We start from the raw sequence: 18,671 nt of genomic DNA on the forward strand, positions 1-18,671 counted from the left end.
TCTGAGTGGGTGTACGTCTGTGAGTGTGTGCATATCTGTGTTCATGGCAGGAACAGTATGTTTGTGTTTGTGTGTCCATGTGCAGAGAGTGAGTGAGTACAGTGTGTGCCCATCTGCATGTCTGGGTGTGCGTGCGTCTGCTTGTGGGCGTGTATCTGCATCTGTGTATGTCTGTGTAAGTGTGTGTCTGTGTGGAGTGCAGCCCTGGCCAATGGCTCCCCCCAGCTTCCCACTGCCAGGCTCAGCTCCATGCTGGAGCTCGGAGTTTAGGAAGACTAGTGCTGCCACTGGCCCCAGGCAGCACCGGCACTCTTGTGTCATCCCACGTGCAGATCTGGGGGCCTGCACCCCTGGGAGGGCTGTAGGAGAGAGCCACTGGTCAGGGTTGTGCTCAGAGCCACTCTGTCACTGGTTCTCCCGCTGCCAGGCTGAGCTCCATGGGGCTGGTGGAGACACTCGGAGCACAGCCCTGGCTCTTCCCCGTTCCCGCCACTGGGCTGTTTCGAAATTCAAAACATTTCTAGTGCCCTTATTTCATTTCAAAGCCTTTTGTTTTGTTTCAGTTTCACTGTTTCAAGCTCGAAATGCATCAAAACAGCTTTGAAACAAACATGCATCGACATTTCATACAACCCTAATGGTCAGTGTCTGGTTAGAACTGCATAGAACGTAACATTGACTAAGACTCAAGGGTAAATAGAGACCAAAGTAAAGAAGGCAAACGTTACCTTTAGCAAGATGTCACCAACTTGAAGCCTCCCATCAAGATCAGTGATACTGCCTGGGCTGATGGCCTTTATTAGGAGAACACCATTTCTGTCCCCTACCAGGGCAAATCCTAGGTTCCCATTTGCTGTTTTCTCCAACTCAATATTGATTATACCGTTCTACAATAAAGACAGGTCCGGTTCAAAATGGGATTAAGTTCAGTGACCATGTGAAATGGTGTAGTAATAACTGGGTATTTTCATGCACCTTTAACCCCAAAGAAGACCACCACTTTTCACAATCCTTACTAATTATATGAATTCTAGGACAAAATCTTCTCTTGCACAGACCTGCAGGGCTTCTGGTGATTTAAATGGGAGTTATGCATATGTACCAAAGGGAAGATATTACATATATGCATACATAAAATTATTAAAAACAATTAAAGCTGCTTGAAGTGGGGGGGGGGAACCCTCACAAAAGTCTTTAAAGCAAGGACTGCCTTTAACACATCAGATACACTACTTTCATTGAAAAATAAGTCCCATTCACCTCCTATTTATAAAATTTCTATTCTCCCCTGCAAAAATAACGCACGAATCTTGGCCTTAACAACTCTAGTATACATTTCTGTTTGTCATTTGTATGCTGTTGGGTTGTACAGTAAGTTTCTTTCCTAGGCAGAAACCTAAAAGCAGAGTTAAAGTTTAATGAACAAATGTAATGCCATAGAAATATTTATACTTTATTCCTGAAAAAAATATTAATAATATATTGATCTTAAAACATCCTTGCTAATTTTGAAACAATCAAATGCATTCCAAAAGGGCAAAATGTTGCTCTTCAGAAGAACTGTAATGATTGCAGTAATAAGATGCAGGAATACCCAGTTCTGGCAACTTCCTCAAATGAAAGTCAGTCATTCCAACTTCCCCTTTGGTTTGCTGGTCTGACTTTAATGCGAACTCTCAGAAGCTCTTTTTAATAGAGCACTAGCTGTATAAGGCCAGCAACTACACTACAATAACACTTCATCCTGCAACCAGGCAATTTCATTTCAGGGCTGCTTTACAGGCCTGGTATTTTTCCACAAATAAAAGAAATTGTAGTAAAATGCCAAGAGTTCAAAATACTGTGTGTTTCTGTGTGATGATTTGGGGATGGGAGGAGGTATTAAGAAAACCTGACACTGTAGAAATCTATAATTTTGAAAATATCACCACTCTATTTTAATGTTAAAGCCATTTCATTTCAGACCAAAATGTGTCTAAAAAGCCAGTTTCTTTCACAAAATGTCCCTTCTAACAATCTCATAACAAAGTAAATAAATTGCAAGTTTCAAGAGATTCTTTCTGAGTTTCATTCTGAAAAGATTTCATATGCCTAGTTACATTTATTTCCTCCGAGTCTCCTGCCGTACTACATCTATTAACCATGATGCATTCCTTCTAAGTTAGAGCTTGAAACTGTGAGCTATTAAGGGGAGCTGGAGACAGTTACATCCCAAAGGGAGCTTCCAAGAGGACACTTACTATATCAGTTCTGCTTCTGTTACACAATTAATAACACGGTGATATTATTCATAGGAAAACAGCAGTGGAGGAGCCCCATCCTCTGAGGAGCTTAGCAACCCCCAAGCCAAAGAAAACTGAGGCAGTTCAGCAGCACATAAACACTACCCTAACACCTCACGTTTGCTAAAGCAAAAATAAATGCATTCAGCATAACTGTAGAAAACCTCACTGCAGAAAATAAAATCTGAGTCAAACTCCTTTTGGCAAACAGACTGCTTGCTACTTGATAAAACAATGACTTACCTGGTCATTTGCTAATTCCAATGTACTTTGTTCAGCACAGCAACTATCTTCCTCTGAGTGTTTGGCTGAAAAAAGCAGGACACATTTTTTTTTAAAGTAGTAAGTTTTAGAGTATAACATTGGACATCACAATATTAGTAGAAACAATACAAATTGTCCTAGATTTCACACACACAAAATCCCACCAAAATCTTGACTGTGCTTGGTTTGTTTGTTCTGTTGCTCCTCTTCAACTATTAACTGAACCTGTTTCTGGCATCTCCTAAATCCTTTTACCTCTCAGATAATAGTTTCCCAGGCAAGGTTTAGAGCTTCATGCTCAGAAATGTTAACTGGACAACAGGTAACATACAAGTGTTCTTTGATAGCCCAAGAGAGGTAGTTCTGCTTACTAATAATTAATCTTTTCATTTACTGCCAGAAGCACCTGTAGACTTTTTTTTCTTTTAAAGAGATAGCACAAAACTTCGCATTTCAGGCTCTGTAAAGTGATATCCTTACTGTGGACTGGGTAGATGTTGTTCTACAAGGCTAATGTTTTTATTTGAAAGAGTTACCTGTATCTCAGCAAGTGGCCCTAAACCAAAAACTGGTAGATTTACTATAACTGATAGGCCTCCTACTAAATTTCATGTGTGTGAGGGAATGTTACCTTGGGCCAAGTTTAACAGACTAGGTAGCAGAGCTCCTGGATTGTGAATAATATCACTGTGTTATCCTGGATTGTAATCTCTAGCCTGAAGACTGACTGTGTTACTTTAGATGAGACTTAATGTTCTTAAAATGTCCTTCATTTTCCCTAGTTGCACAATTCTTTCATAACTGACAGGGACATTCTGCAGTTTAATCACTGCAATTAATGTTATTTAAAATGATGGCAAAGATCGGATGATACAGTTAAAGTTACCTGGATATGACTGTAGTCATGCTGGGTCAGTTTGCTAGGGGAATGAATAGTGTGTAGTTATGCCTATGCATGCAGGCAATGTATATTTCCTGGTTTTGTGGCTTTGAGTTACCAATAATTGTCCCTTAGCAATCATAGCTAGTTTTCCCAAAATGCTTTTTATGTCTGAATTATATAAAACAATAAATGTTCTATTAGGCTAGCACAAGGACTCCCTCTAGTAGTTCCAATGTTATTTTATTTTTTATGTAACAATAGTAGCATATATAGAAAAGGATTACACCCTCAACATCATTAATGCTCTAAAATAAATGTATTATAGTTTTTTAAAATGTTTTTCTAACCATTTTGGATTATAAAAAGAACATGCAATGAAGGGGATGAAATTTATTGCACTTTTATATTAATAATAAATCTATGCAAAGGATCAACAATAAATGGTAATCTGTTGGTTCTGAAAATGTCCTGAGAATAATCATCAAAAACTAATTTCTCAGTAATATTCATGAAATTTTGGTCCAGAAGTGACTACTTCAACACCTTCATCAATTAGGTTTTATTCAACTGGCCAACAGAAATAAAACTACCTAACTTAGGTCTAGCCCACATTCAGGTCAAGTCTAAACTACAGAATGGTACAGCTTGGGTAGGAGTGTGGGAAAAAAATCCTCCCTAACCTTCACAATTTGCACCTCCTACATCTTGCACTAGTAAACCCCTAATAGGATAAACTACCGCTTATTTTTTGCACCCATTTAATTATGTAAAACCTTTGGCTTGACATGTTAAAAGAGCAGGGAACTCCCTGATGATGAGCAGAGAGAAAAAACAGCCCAGAGGTCAATGAAAACTCCAGGATGCAGACACACAATACAATTACTGTGGGGCCAAAAGGTTGAGTATTACCACCTTAGACCATTGCCTATGAGAGCTTATGCCTCTCTGAACCAATTAGTCTCCAAGGTGTCACCCTGACTTGATTTCACATTTAATTGACAGCCCTACTCTCAACTATAATCTTAGTCCAATGAAAGATCTCAAATAATACATAATACCTATATTTCATCTGGACTATCACAGCTCAGCAACGTTACATCATTAAGATAGCCCCAGAGATGGAGCCTCACCTACCATGGAGCATTGATTTGACTTGTCTAAGTTCACCAAGTCTTTCACCTCCCCTCCCACTAAAGTGTTTTAAAACCTTAGGCTAAGGGTGGGTAAAATACAGGCCATGGGCTGGATCCAGCCAACCATCTAATTGGATTCAGCCCACAGTTGCCCCCACAGTGTTCCACATGGTGCCTCCTTGCCTTCTACCCCGCTGGGAGCTGGAGCCAGAGCCCCATGCATTAGTGCAGGAGCTGCCTGGCTGAAGCTTTGCCCCTGCCCAGAGTCATGCAGGAGGGACAAGAGCAAAAGGAACAGCCACTGCTGGAGGTGGGAGTAGCTAAGCAGCATCAGGGCAGCAGCAGCAGCACCGGGAGCAGCCCTGTTGGTAAGCTGTATGTGCTGGCCAGAACCAGGGCCAATGGGCACAGGCGGGGTGTGTTGTGGGATGCCCTGGGCAGAAGCAGATGGGGTTTGGCCCCTACAGAGCACCATAGGAGTAGCCATGGGCCATACCACCTGAGCAAGCTCTGCTGCACGTGTCCCCAGGGGTGTGCAGGGAGTGAGATGTGCCTCTGCCCAAGCCCCAGCCCTGCACACCCCTGTCCACAGAACTGGTGCTGTGCCTCAGCCCCAGCCCTGGCTCTGCATGGTCTCTACCCCATGATCCCACAGTCTTCATGGAGACTGGCCAGGAGCCACACTGGCAGGGCACATGGCTGCGTGGGTTGGGGAGCTGCCTCTGAAGCTGAATCTGGAGTCATGGGGTAATCACAGTGCAGGGCTGGGCCCCAAAGCAGAGCCGTGATCCACTCCCTGCATGCCTCTGCCCATGGAACCAGCACCCGTCACAGGGGTGTGCAGGCAGCAGATCTTGGCTCTCCCCCAGGCTTTCACTGCTCTGCAATCTTGCCCCACAATCCTGACCTCACCCTCCCATCCTGCTCCCAAACACTGCCCACAGCCTCATCCCACAAAGGGAATGTGTACCCTCATCCCACGCTTGCCTTAGACTCATAGGTACCTATACACATGCTTAAGTCTGCTGGAGTGCTCCAATTAGAATGCTCCAAGATGCTGCAGCATCACATGTATTCAGTGTCCCACATTTCAAAATAGCAGTGGAGCCACTATAACTAAAACTTGTTGAATGAGCTTTAGACAAAGCACCTCATGGCCATTTTGAAATGTGGGACATTGAAAACACGTGATGATGTGGCATTTTAATTAGAGCAGCTGTCTGGGAGCTGATTTAATTAAAACATGCCTCCCCCCCACTAGCTCCCCTTCACCTCAGAGCATGTGTGTGGATACTCATTGTTTGCAAGTGTGGAAATATTACTCACTGACTGCCCATATGATATAATTTTGAAAACCTGTAATAGGTGCAGGTCATATTGTAATATGCACATAGTTCTCTATTTGTGCAAAATATTCAAAACAGCAATCTTGGTGAATTTTTTTGGAGACTGAAATTTGTTCATCTAAAACTTTTATCCAATAATTATATAACAAACATTCATACAAAGTCAAATTCTGGTCTTAGAGCATTCAAACATAGGTTAAACTCCTTGAATGAGCTATTTTCCTTCCACATAGTTCATGTATTGTCACTCATTTTGTAAACTAGTGCTTAATTTACTCATACCAGGGGCATGATTTCAATATAAATAATGCATAAGATATTGCAAATTATTCATTACATTTTAAAAGTGCAATATATCAACACTTTATCCTGTTTCCAAATTCAGGCCTTGCTGTGTCCCATAAATAAAATATAATTACGATTACTTACTATTTTGCTGCTCTATGGGAACCACTGGATTGCCATTTCTGCAAAAAAAGGAAATGTTTGGACAATTAAGAACTCCATGATTTGAAAGCAGGTATGAAAATGGTATTTTTTTAAAAGGCTATAGTTCCATGTATTATTATATTTCTATAATATGGTTATTTTTAAAGTTATATTTTTATACTTAGGGCACTCAGCATCTAAAACCCCTCAGAAACCTTAGGAAGGGCACTTCATCCTCAAAAGCTTGTCAGATACCTCTCCCTACTACACACTTGATCTAGTAAAAGATCACTAACATCCTCGCTTATTAATAAGTGTAAATCCTTATTCTGCATTTGTACCACAGTAGAACACTACAACACTAGAACCTGTTATACCATTGATTCCAATATGGGACTTCTAGACAGTACATATTAAGTATTTTGCTGAATCCTACCTAAGTTGCCCATCTGAAAATAGAAATAATGACCTCTCATTTCATTTACCATTCATCTAGCTTGTCTGTTCAGATTGTAAACTCTTAGGCTAGGAACAGAAATTATACATAAACCGGTATAAGTGATTAGAAACTGATTTAGATCTGTAACACAACAGAAGTTCAGTACACATAAACCACTTTCAAAATGGCAAAACCTGGTTTAAGATAAACCTGGATGGATGTAGTATCAGACATAACTGATTTAGGTTAAATCACCTTATTGAACTTTTGACCCAGATCCCCTTCAGATTCAAGTTAACTCACAATCCCCCAGTATCCCAGGATGCTTTGCACCTGCCCCGCAACCTGCCCCCCTTGCAGAGTGGGTGGACTAGCCTTAGCCCAAGCTATCTGCTCCAGCCACGCAGGGAGGCGTGCTCTAGAGTCCCAGCTGCACCCCCCAGCTTTCTGGCCTGAGTCACCACAGGCACGTGGCTGCATTTCCGGAGTGAATGTCTGTTCACTTGCTTACTGGTTCAATCGACAGAGCTTAGACTAACCTGTGAAGAAAAGATTGAATTAATTCAGCCTTGGGCTTTTTGATCGTCTGTGCTTAGCCCTAAGATCAGGAATGATCTCCTATTATGTGAGGCTCCAGCTCCTAATAGTTGCTACTATGACATAGTGAATAAATAACAAATTATCCGACCTTCATTAAAATCCTTTCAGTTATGCTGTAACCAGAGCTCTATTGTTAGCTTTAGTTATGGAGTAAAACTATCTAACCAGCTTTAGTTATGAAGTGCAAACTTGGTTTATATTATTTGGCTTTCTACCTGAGATCATTAGGAGCTGTTTCTCTGTACCAAGCCAGGGCCTGTTTATCAGACTGTGTGGCAAAACAATTCCAAAATACCATCAAGACCTAATGAGAGAAGCCGCTAATTGCAAATAATTGATCTACATTATGGATTGGCTTTCTGGTTGAGAAAAATATAACCAAGGTTGGCTCTTTTAAGTTACATGAGTTCTTAGACAAAGGGAAATCCTTTCCTATAACTGGATGTCAGAAAGTACAGCACAGTTTGGAGCAAATCCCCATGACAGGGGAATGAAACAGAGCCATGAAAGGAGGATTGTAAAACCCTGATCTGCCTCAGTATTGACATACCCACACATACGCACTGACAAAGAGATTGCCTTATCATCAGTGTCACCTGGCTGCAAAGAGCATTGCCCACACCATGTGCAGACTTTAGACTGGCCTCTGAGCAGGACTGTCTTCTTCAGTGAGGAAACCTTGTTCATGCATTGCACATATAGCTTGATATTGTAAATGCCTTCAAGTGAGTCAGAGATTTGTATTTCAATTAATGTAGTAGCAGCAGTGATATAACCAGAGATGGGGGAACCAGAGGGTTATAAAGGCAGGTCTTAGTAAGCTAATAAAGATGTTCTTCTTAGTTACATTTTACATGGGCCTGAACCATCTAAATCCCAAATACAAATTACCCAGGATTCTGAGAATCCAAACTGCAGGGTTCACTATCACTGCCTTAAGGCTATAATAATTACTTCATATTACCAGTGTCCTACTGCAAGTTGGCATGCTGGATTTTGCCACTCACTTGTGTGCTTATTTAATGGTTAGTCTTGGATGTGCTCATGTATGCTTCAGATGATGTAGTAAACTGCCTGATTAATTCACATCTTTGTCCTATCCATTATTCCTCTACTGGGCTGCAGCAGACTATGCCTCATGGTCATCAAACATGGTTAACATGTCCCTGAAAACCAGATATTAGGAACAGAAAGCTTGTCACTGACTCCCTGCTGTACTTTATGGCTGAAGTGCCTCCCTGGCCAAATTTATCTTTATAAAACAATTTGCATACAAAATATTGCAAAATATTCCATAGAAATTCAGTCATAAATGGAGATTTAAAGGTCAGTATTAGAGACCTATTTCACTTTTCTAAATGCTTTTTTGATAACACAGCATGCAAGTATAAGAAGAAATGACTGAACGCAACACAGTTTGCTAGACCAGCTGCCCCAGGGCTCTGTTTTAAGTAACCTTTGTACTCTTGGCATTTCAGGACTAATGGGGGCCCATTCAGCCCCTGGAACAACTTACAGCACTCTCTGGATTACTCTAAACTTTGCTGGATTGTTAAGAGGCCCTGGAGGCTGCTACACCAGCTCTGAGTAGATGATACACACTGCAATTCATTATGCCCTTTAGTGGGCAGGGTAGGATTGGGTAGCAGAGAGTCAATTATAACATCTTTAACCCATCTGAAGATTTCATTGAACCTTATATCGCCATTTTATGACACATCAGACATGGCAGTAGTAATACAGAAATATTAGACACGTCATGACATAAAATTAAAAATACAAATCAAAATTAGCTGAAAGAAAAATTTAGCACAATGAAAAAAATTGCAATATTGTCCCCATGGAAAAATTTGTCAAAATTGGTACAGTTTGGAAAAAATGTGGTTTTATGCAAATAATTATTCCTGATTAAATTTTGTTTTGGGAAAAGTATTCTACCCAGCTCTGTGTGTATAACAATCAAGTATACTTATGTTCACGTATCATTGCTTATCGTATCAATGACTTACTTCTAATATCATAGTCCCTCCACCCATCAGGGAGCAACTGAATAGTGGAGGAGGAGGAAAAAGGGGGGAGCTGAAACATAAAAAGGGCAAAAGAAAGAAGCGGATAGGCAATGGGAGCTCCGCCTTCCTCTAACCTGCAAAAACATCTTTAAAATAAACACCAAAAGTCAGATTTACCTTGTTGCTTTGATGTGGACATACTGGCTTGCAGCTTCAATTGCTCTTATGGCTTCATCCAGGTTGATGCCCTCAGTCCGCAACCCACAAATGTAGACAATCTGGTCGTGTGGTTGCAAACTGCCTTCTATACTGGCAGGAGAACCAGGTACTATCTCAAGAACATAGATAGCATGTAATTTGCTTCCAGCTCCTCCTGTCAACTTCAAACCTGGAATAATTCAAATCAGTACATTTTGGTGCAGTGTACTCTGAATTTTCATTAGCAGTGTTGTCTAGTCTAGTGGAACATACTCCCAAAGGAGGAAAGGGTAATTAAAAACTAGACTTGATAGGATTTTCCTGTATGGTCCCTCTGGGGCAACCTATGAACTGGAAGTTAGGCAAAGTAGAAGGCTTGGGAGCAGCCCCAAGCAGCTTGAAGCAGACCTGAGTCCCAACCCACACAGACAGTCACTTGAACAAGGCAATCTGTCTATCTCAAGTACTTATACAATTCTTGTCATCTGAGCATTCAATCACTTCACCATTTTAGGAGTATTTATCCTCCCAGCCATTGGTGAGGTAAAGCTGTGCTGTTATCCCTATTTTACAGATGAGAAACTGAGGCACAGAAACTAGTGATATGCTCACAGTCACAAAGAGAATCTGTAATGCATCAGGAAACTTGACACAGGTCTTCTAAGTCAAAGGCTAGTGCCCTGACCACTGGATGGATACTTTGTAGCTCAGATAAAAGAAATCAGTTTTTGGAGTCTTAATGTTGCTTCATGCATCTCCCCTGATAGTGGATAAACCACTATACTCCAAAGCCATTCTGAAGGGTAACACTGAAGTTGTCCAGGTAATAGTAACCTCTTACCACCAACAAAAAGGGCTATTTTTTTCTGTATCACGCACCTAATTGTCCATTGTCACCTTTTGTGAGTATAATTTCAGGAATATCATCCACTGTGACAGACGGATAGAGGTCATTGTTACCCCGTCCAACCACCAGGCTCAGATTGCAAGGACAGCTCTGTAGCAGTTTCAGGGCTTCACTGCATGGTAACACTGTGACATCAACTCCATTCACCTAATGACAAAAAATTAAAATGATGCCCTGGATCTTATTAACTGATAAAACATTTCTTCATTTACACAGCTCAGTAAATACAAATTTTGGGAAGTTCCCATTCTGGTACGATTGACTTATAATATTCATGGCAGTGAATATTTCAGTTAAGGCTACAAAGAAGTTTCTGTTTTGACCTTTTATTTTCATGAATACACAACTTTCTGAAAAATTCTCTTTCTGAACTTAAATTTTCCATGCATTTTATCCAAATTTTCTCTTTGTGATATATAAAGAGCTGAACTTTTGTTTAGGGTCATCATCCTTTATTTTTTTAATATTAGACATGTCAGCTCTTTCTGATCTTATTTTTGCTGGAGTTCTTTTTGCATGACTGGCAACTTAGAAGAGTAAAAAGATTACATGTGAAAACCTGAGCAACTGAGGAAGAAGAAAATTTTATTCTAAATATTTAAAATGTTTTGTATTTTTTTTCAAGTCAAACACTTGCAGTGAGGACTGATGTTAACAATTCAAACACTTTCAGCATCTTCCATTTCAGGACTAAAAAATTCCAGTCCTTCATTCTGCCAAAGATCGTTATAAATAGGCTTTATCTGTAAACAAGAAAAGAAGTATATAAAGGGCACAATTCCACCAGCCTTTGCTGACCACTTTTACCATTACAATAATGTAGTTTCTTTCATTTACTTAATATAGAAAAGGAATTGGCATTTTTGTTGACTTTCATTTCTGCTGTTCATGGTAGGTGCCTCATCCTACAAGCCCTTCTGTCTGTGACTAGTCTTACTAATGTTAGAGGAGAGATTTCATCAGGCTAGTAGCTCAGGGTTGCCAAACCAAGACATTTTTTTTTACTGACAGTCTGAAAACTTTTTACTGAGATACGTTTTACATAATACCCTTCTGCCAAGGCCTAAACAAGGGCTTGTGTGAGAGGGGAGGGAAGAGCCCCACCCAACATGCCCCCAGTTCCCTCCCAATGAGCCCCGATACTTGCCACAGGGGAGGAGACAAGCGACAGCTGCAGGGAAACGCCGATGCAGGCTCGGAAGTTTCAGAGCTCCCTGAGCCTGCGAATCGGTAAGCCCCAGAGGCGAGGCCTCGGAGAAGCCCAGACTGCTCAAAGAGCAGCTGGAAGAGGAGTCAGTTGGGCAGAGGGAGAAGCGCTGCACACCGGCTGGGAGACGCAGGTAGCGGAGCCAGGTGGCAGTAGTCCCGAGAATGGGGAAGGAGGCCAAAGCATCAGCCGGGGAAGCCCAGCTGACAGACCAAGGAATTCAGGCTCTGGGAGCCAAGGATTGCTGGAGAACTGCAGCGGGGAGAAGTGGTCCTCCATTACCAGTCCGAGCGGAGCCTCAACAGCGGCAGGGAACTCAGGTACTGCGGTGGGGAGGGGCAATGAGCGACAGCTAAGCTCTGTGGGCAGCCTGACAAAGAAGGCGGAGCAGGTGCAGCTGCATCAGAGCCCTACGGAGAAGTGGCAAGTACCACCAGGTGGTGGGACCAGGAGTTATTAGCTCCTAATCAGAGGGATCCTGGAAATCAATCAGAATCCTAGGTGCCCATCGGCAGACGCCGAACATATTTTTTTAGTTGAGAATTATTCTAAGTTACCATTATCCCAGACTGGGGCAGGTTTATTTTGCCTGAAAGGTGATCCGGAGACCAGGGCTTGACCTGGGAAAGATTGATGGCCAGAAGGACTTGACCCAGGTCCAGGCGGGTAATGTGGATGAGAAGAGATCATTCCAAGGAAGATTGCAGGGAGCAGCATCTTCCCAGGCCATGGATGTGGTAAGGGTGGGGTAAAGGGGAGGTTTGGAGCCCCATGAAGAAAGACCAGGGTCAAGACCCCTTTTGGGACCACCAACAGGGACTGCCTCCCCATCAATCAACATCAAAGACGTGGCAGGTGAGTAGGGGCAGCGCCTGAAACCATCTAGGTGGCCCCAGGGTGCAGTCTCACCCTGATGTTGCTAGGGAACAAGGTACTGACCAGAAAAGGACCAAGCCTTACAACACCTACCAGCGACAGCTTGGTTCAAAAAGTAGGGGTTAAATATTCACCATAGCAAAAATGTGTATCAGTAAAAAGTTTTCATATTATTACTAAAAAACATTAGGTTGGTAACCCTGCTTGACTGCAGGAATGGACGCCATATTGCCTCCACACCCAGAGCCCACAAGTGCACCCCATGCCATGCTGTCCCCCAGCCCATCCCACCACCCAACTTTACCTGCACTGGCCTCACTCGCTGGCTCAGCACAATCCCTGAAAGAACTACTTTCTGCCTACCTGCAACCTAGCAGGCTTGCAGACAAGCAGTGGGATGCAGCAGTAGCACATGGGTGGGGGAGGGGTGAGATTACAAAAGCTGCTGAGAGCTACAAGGCCCTGAGAAAATGCTTCCTGCGTGATGCTGTGCTTCTGCTCAGCCACCAGGTAGTGCTCCTCTGCTCTGTCTGTTCGTCAACGCTTGCCTCCACCTTCTTTCCCATGAGGGATCTTCAACCAAATTCCCAGTTGCTTAGATTTTTCTGGACTGATCCTTTTTTATGAATTTTACAGACAGGCATTTTTAGCTTCTCATTACAGGCTGTCAGTAAAAATTTGCAGGCAGTTGACAATCCTGGCTCCTCACATGAGTAAGTGTAAGGCAAACTGGGGCTCCTCTAAGAATAAGGATGCCAAAGCAAAATGCCATTGATTGCCTAGCATTTTCACCCCCTTTTTTAAGCCAAGGGATTTCTGTACCATAATGATTCTGTCTCCTCTTCTCAGCCTTCCATCAGACAAGGCAGGATCATTCCGGATCTCATCAACATACAGGCAGTTGTCCAGTTTATTAAGAACCACTGTGAATCCATAACCATTGTTCTCAGACCTTGTCAAAGTCACAGAGATCTCAATTTCCTATCAAATGGAACATAAAATGTAATCAAGGCCTGACCTTCTACTGCACTAACTTCCTTCTTCATGGTTTAGATCTAAACTAGGGGCCCAGTCTTCAGCTACACTATACCAATTGTAGTTGGGGGATCTGCCCTTTGGGCTAAGTACAGGCAGCCAAAAAGCCCAAGGCTGAATTGATTCAGTCTTTGCAGGTTAGTCTAAGATGCGGAGATTAAATTGAGAAATACCTGGACACTAGGGCTGTGCGAAATTTTGGCAGCTATTTCATTTCAGAGGTGTTTTGGGCCATTTCAGTGTCCGAAATACCAAATCTGAATCAAAATGGAAGGCTCTGAAACATCTCTGAAATTAACTGGAAAGCTCTGAAATGTTTCAGAAATGTTCCAAAGAATTTCAGAGTTTCGGAGCCGGGCTTGCAGGAAAACAAAAACTAAGAAGAGAGAGGGAATGAGGACTGCTCTGATACTGACATCTAGCTCCTAGTTCAATTCCCCAGCCCTCTGATCACTTCCCCCAGCTCTCTGATCATTTCCCAAATTCTTTCTGGTGGGCACGGGTCCCCGACCTGCGCATGGGGTTTCAGCTGGGGAATTGAACCAAGAGCTGAGGAGTTGAACAGGGGGCTGGGCAATCGAGCTGGGGGCTGAGCAATTGAGCCGCGGGCTAGGGAATCCCTGCCGCATGACCTGGCTCTGCAGGAAGCAGAGATCCATGCGAGGGTCATTTCACTGCAGTTGTCTGCCCTGTGCAGCCCCAGGTTGCTGGGGAAGTGCAGGGTGGGCAGCAGAGGCAAGAAGACCCTGGCATGGATCTCTGCTCCCTGCAGAGGTCAGTCACAAAGAAGGGACCAGCAGGCTTGCCTGACAGTCTGCACTGCTTCCCTACCCCATAATGCGGCATGACAGGGATCAGAGATCCATGCAAGGGTTTCCTCCCCTATACAGAGAGCAGCATCCCTCCCTCTCCCCTGGACAAGCCATCCATGGCCCCATCCTGCTCCCTGATGGAGCCCCAAGCTCCCAGCCCTCCCTGGCTGGGTAGGACAGAGCAAAGCTTCCCTTACAGCTAGTTTGAAACAAATTCAGAGGAGATTTGGCCAAAATGAAACAGGACAGTTATCTGAAACACTGAAAAGAATTACTGTTCTCTAAAATGCTGAATCTGAAACCAAATCAAAACACAGCTGTTTTGCACAGTCCTACTGGACTCACATTTACTTTTGATTCAGGAAATGCATACACATGCCTGCAGTGGCTCATGCCAGAAGCCGGGGGTGCTACAGTATGTCTCTCTGGCACAGCCAGCATGGGCTGTGCGTCCACTTCTTCCTGCTGCCCCTGAGGTCTCTGGGATTTGCAGTCCAGACTCACAGCAACAGGGCTCTGCAGGGTTGCTAATCATTTCCTCTTCCTGCTTCCAGGCAAAGGCAGGGGCTGCTTTCAGGTGCCTCCAGGATTTGTAGTCCACAGTCACAGCCAGCAGTAAGTTTAAGTAGGGGAAGGGATGTTTAACACACCCCCCCCCAGCCCCAGACCCCCGCCAGCATTTGCCTGGGGGAGAGCAGTCAGAGGAGGTAAGAAGAAAGACAACTCCTTGGGCACAGACAGGGGTCTGCCTCCCAAAAACACATTAGGTTTCCCAGACTGGTAAGAGAATAGCTGGGGAAATGAGACTAAAATAATGTGGTGTGGGTTGATTAGAGCAACACTAACAAGTTCGTCTTTAAAAACAGTATTATCCAGCTCCCTTTCCTCCCCATTTCAGTGACAGAACAATTGCGTACCATGGTCAGTCACTTACCCAAGTATAGTCTTCCTCCTCCTCTTCTCCCTCCAATTCATCCATATCCTCCCATTCATTGTCACTGTTGCTTGGTTTTCTAGCAGGCGAGGAGGCTGAGAGTCTGCTATGTGCCCAGGGTTGCGGGGTGGCTATAGTTGGAGAAGCTGTTTCAGAATTTCCACCACATGAGAGCGAGGTCGGAGATGTTGAGCTGATGGCGAGATATTCCTCATCAACAGGGGCAAGAGAGAGAATTTCAGGCATGCAATACATGCTCAATAGGTCATCATCACTCCTGTCAAACACAGGGCTGGAAAATGAAAACCCATATGACTGCAGGACAGGGGTTGTCTTCTAGATGCTTCATTGCTGGGGCACTGGGACCTCTACTGCATACAAAGTATCTCAAATTTAACAAAGGTGAAATTTATTGGACTAAACTCTGGCAATAGTACCATTCTTATTTTTTAAAAATCACCAATTTGTTGAGCTAGGTGAAAATATATATATATATTTTTTTAGACTTCCAATGGAAAACTATTTTATTCCAAAATTTTTGCACTGAATTTTCCTTGTTTTTAACTAGTAGATTTCTGTTAATTGGGAAGAAGCATTTGAATCAGCCTGTTTTGATTACTCTGCCTGTATTATAAATTTCTTCATATGAACAATGAATAACAATTAGTTTAACACCAGGGTGCAAATTTTCACTAAAATGGCTCTTTGGCTTTCATATCCACCGTCTCCTTATTTCAAAAAGAATGCCTCACACATCCCTCATCTCTGTGATTCTTTCCATGGCAACCACAGTTCAGATCACAAACATCTATATTAAAGAGACAAAAATTGCTCCATAGTTAAGTCATAACTAATTTTCCATTGTAAGTCTGATCTTGACCTTCTCTCTATATTCCATTTAGTTAAATAAAATATGTTGTCAACTTAAAAGTTGATATGTGCAATCCATGATGGGAGGAAGGCTTGAAAAATTAGTTTGGTTATTTCAGTGGCAGGAGCAGAGGCTCAGTGTTTAATGGCAACCCTGAATCAGGATTTTGGAGCCTATCTTTAGCCCAGGGGCGGGCAATTATTTTGGGCAGAGGGCCGCTTACTGAGTTCTGGCAAGCCATCAAGGGCCATATGACAGGCAGCCCAGGGCAGATAAAGATTAATTTTCTAAATTTTTTAGGAGCTCTGTGGGCCAGATAGAACGGCCTGGCAGGCCGCACCTGGCTCTCAGGCCGCGTTTTGCCTGCTCCTGCTTTAGCCTCTGCTTTTGAAAACCACAACCCCAGTTCCTAGTACACACCTCTGATTGGATTAAACTGATGTGCATGGATATGTGCACATGCATGTATGTGCGTGTGAGTGATCTAATCTCATTTTTCATGGTAGGATCCAGCAGTACTTAGTCTAGCAAATTGCTTAATGCTGTAGCCCCACTCCACCAAAGCACCAAATACATGCTCAGCTTTAAAGCAGTGAATAGTCCTCCTGAAGTCCATGACTTAACTCCCTTACTTAAAATGAAGTATGTTTTTAATTTTCTTTGCTAGGTCAAATCCATACATCTTGTGACTGCACCTACCACCAAGGAAATACTGCAAATACTGTTGTGCTTTGTCAATTTTTGCATATATAACACGGCTTTTTAAAGGTTTTATTTACAAAAACCCTAGTTTTATATCAGATATTTATTCTTAAGGTGTTGCAAAATTTCCCCCAACTCTTTGATTAGACCAATATGTAACTACCATGATAATGCAACTGTGTAAACACAATTAAAATAATCATAAGTCACAGTCATTTCATATTTTGAGCCATAGAACCTATGAGCTAAAGGTTGTTTGAGATATTGTCTGTGGCTAGAAAGAAAAAATTAAAAATAGTATAGCAAAATAGGATCCTAACCAGATAACTATTACTCATATTTTTAAGCCATCCTACACAGTACCAAGATTTGTTCATGCATTATTTAACACAGGGGTGGGCAAAATGCGACACAAGGGCCAAATGCAGCCAGCGAGGCCATTCTATCCGGCCCGCAGGGCTCCCCCAAAATTAAGAAATTAATATTTATCTGCCCCTGGCTTCCTGTCCTGCAGCCCTCAATGGCTTGCCAAAACTCAGTAAGCAGCCTTCTGCCCAAAATAATTGCCTGCCCCTAATTTAACATTAGAGTGAAGCCACTTGGCTCCAGTAAGTTCTGATATAAGAGCTCTTGATGTGAACATTAAAGGTTTGCAGGAGCAAGCCATATGTATTCAATGGGGTGGGGGGCAAAATTCTTTATTAGTTAAAACAGGAAGTGTAAATAGGATGAACTGGCCATTGCAAATAACAGAGCAGCAGTGAGGAGGAAACTGATTGTGTACCTGCTTCATTAGTATGAGTACAGATACTTATGATGCCCTGTAAGAGCACCTTGATGATTTAATGGAAGATTTCAGTTTGGCAACGCACATGCACCCTAATACTTCCCTTGGGGGCAGAGGTCACAACTTTAACAGAGACCCCAGCATTTTTCCTACAGCAGTCCAACAGCAAGGTACTGGTTGGCCTCCAAGGGTAGGGAGCATATCCAAATAGGTACAATTGCTCAAGGTAATGACCCAAGTAAGAGCTCATCCCAATGCATACACAAACTGTTTCTCGCCCATGTCTGGCAGCAGGGAAGATACAAAAGTCCTATTTTTATGTCTATACAAAACAAAACCAAAAAATATAGACACTTCTGTATCAGAGGGTGTAAAAGGGAGCAAGGTGCTCCTGTTACTTTAAGGGAGAAGCTGCTGCAGGAATGCCTGAAGGTCAGGGGATTATGGGCTAGATGTGGGGGGTAGGCAGCCAGGGACCCATAGGCTGCAAGTGCCTATTGTGGGATAGCTGCCTAGCAGTTCGGGTGTAGGGCAGAGCCCTATTTAGGCAGCAAGGGTGCTGGCAGCACCTGCCCTGGAGGCTGTGGAGGCACACCTACAGTGGGTCAGGGGAGCACCTGAGTGGAAGAGGAGGAGCCAGGGGATATAAGCCTGGGCCCTTAAGGCAGGGGAGCAGCGCAGCCTGAACTCAGCCAGGAGAGGACCTCTTGCCAGCTTGGGCTGGTGGGGAGTGAGAGTTGCAAGCCACAACAAGTACTCCCGAGACTGAGAGGGTCAGAAAATGGGACGATGGCTTGGCAGTAGCATGATGATCCAGAGGGTGAACGTTTGAGTTCAAGGAGGTTGCTTGGATTTACGTTCTAGTTTATACTGGAGTTTCAGCTGTGGCTTTAAGGGGTGGAAAGGAGGCCACAGGGGTGGCTGAGGGGCATGTGAGGTTTTGAGCCCTGTCAGGGA

General features: G+C 43.1%; 1 protein-coding gene across 1 annotated transcript in view; it reads right to left on the bottom strand.

Moving 5' to 3' along the window:
• FRMPD2 (FERM and PDZ domain containing 2) overlaps positions 1 to 18,671 on the bottom strand; it is a 133,676-nt gene that overhangs the window by 32,744 nt on the left and 82,261 nt on the right. Inside the window, exons 29-36 of the mRNA XM_090058036.1 lie at positions 15,355 to 15,646; positions 13,396 to 13,554; positions 10,463 to 10,637; positions 9,563 to 9,773; positions 6,338 to 6,375; positions 3,027 to 3,102; positions 1,332 to 1,396; positions 729 to 889 (exon numbers count right to left, since the gene is read on the bottom strand). Of these exons, the coding sequence (XP_089914162.1) occupies positions 729 to 889; positions 1,332 to 1,396; positions 3,027 to 3,102; positions 6,338 to 6,375; positions 9,563 to 9,773; positions 10,463 to 10,637; positions 13,396 to 13,554; positions 15,355 to 15,646 (1,177 nt within the window). The remainder of the gene's footprint in view (positions 1 to 728; positions 890 to 1,331; positions 1,397 to 3,026; positions 3,103 to 6,337; positions 6,376 to 9,562; positions 9,774 to 10,462; positions 10,638 to 13,395; positions 13,555 to 15,354; positions 15,647 to 18,671) is intronic.

Source organism: Crocodylus siamensis, chromosome 7 (genome assembly GCF_052110815.1).
Source record: "Crocodylus siamensis isolate JL-2025a chromosome 7, ASM5211081v1, whole genome shotgun sequence".
NCBI lineage: Eukaryota > Metazoa > Chordata > Crocodylia > Crocodylidae > Crocodylus > Crocodylus siamensis.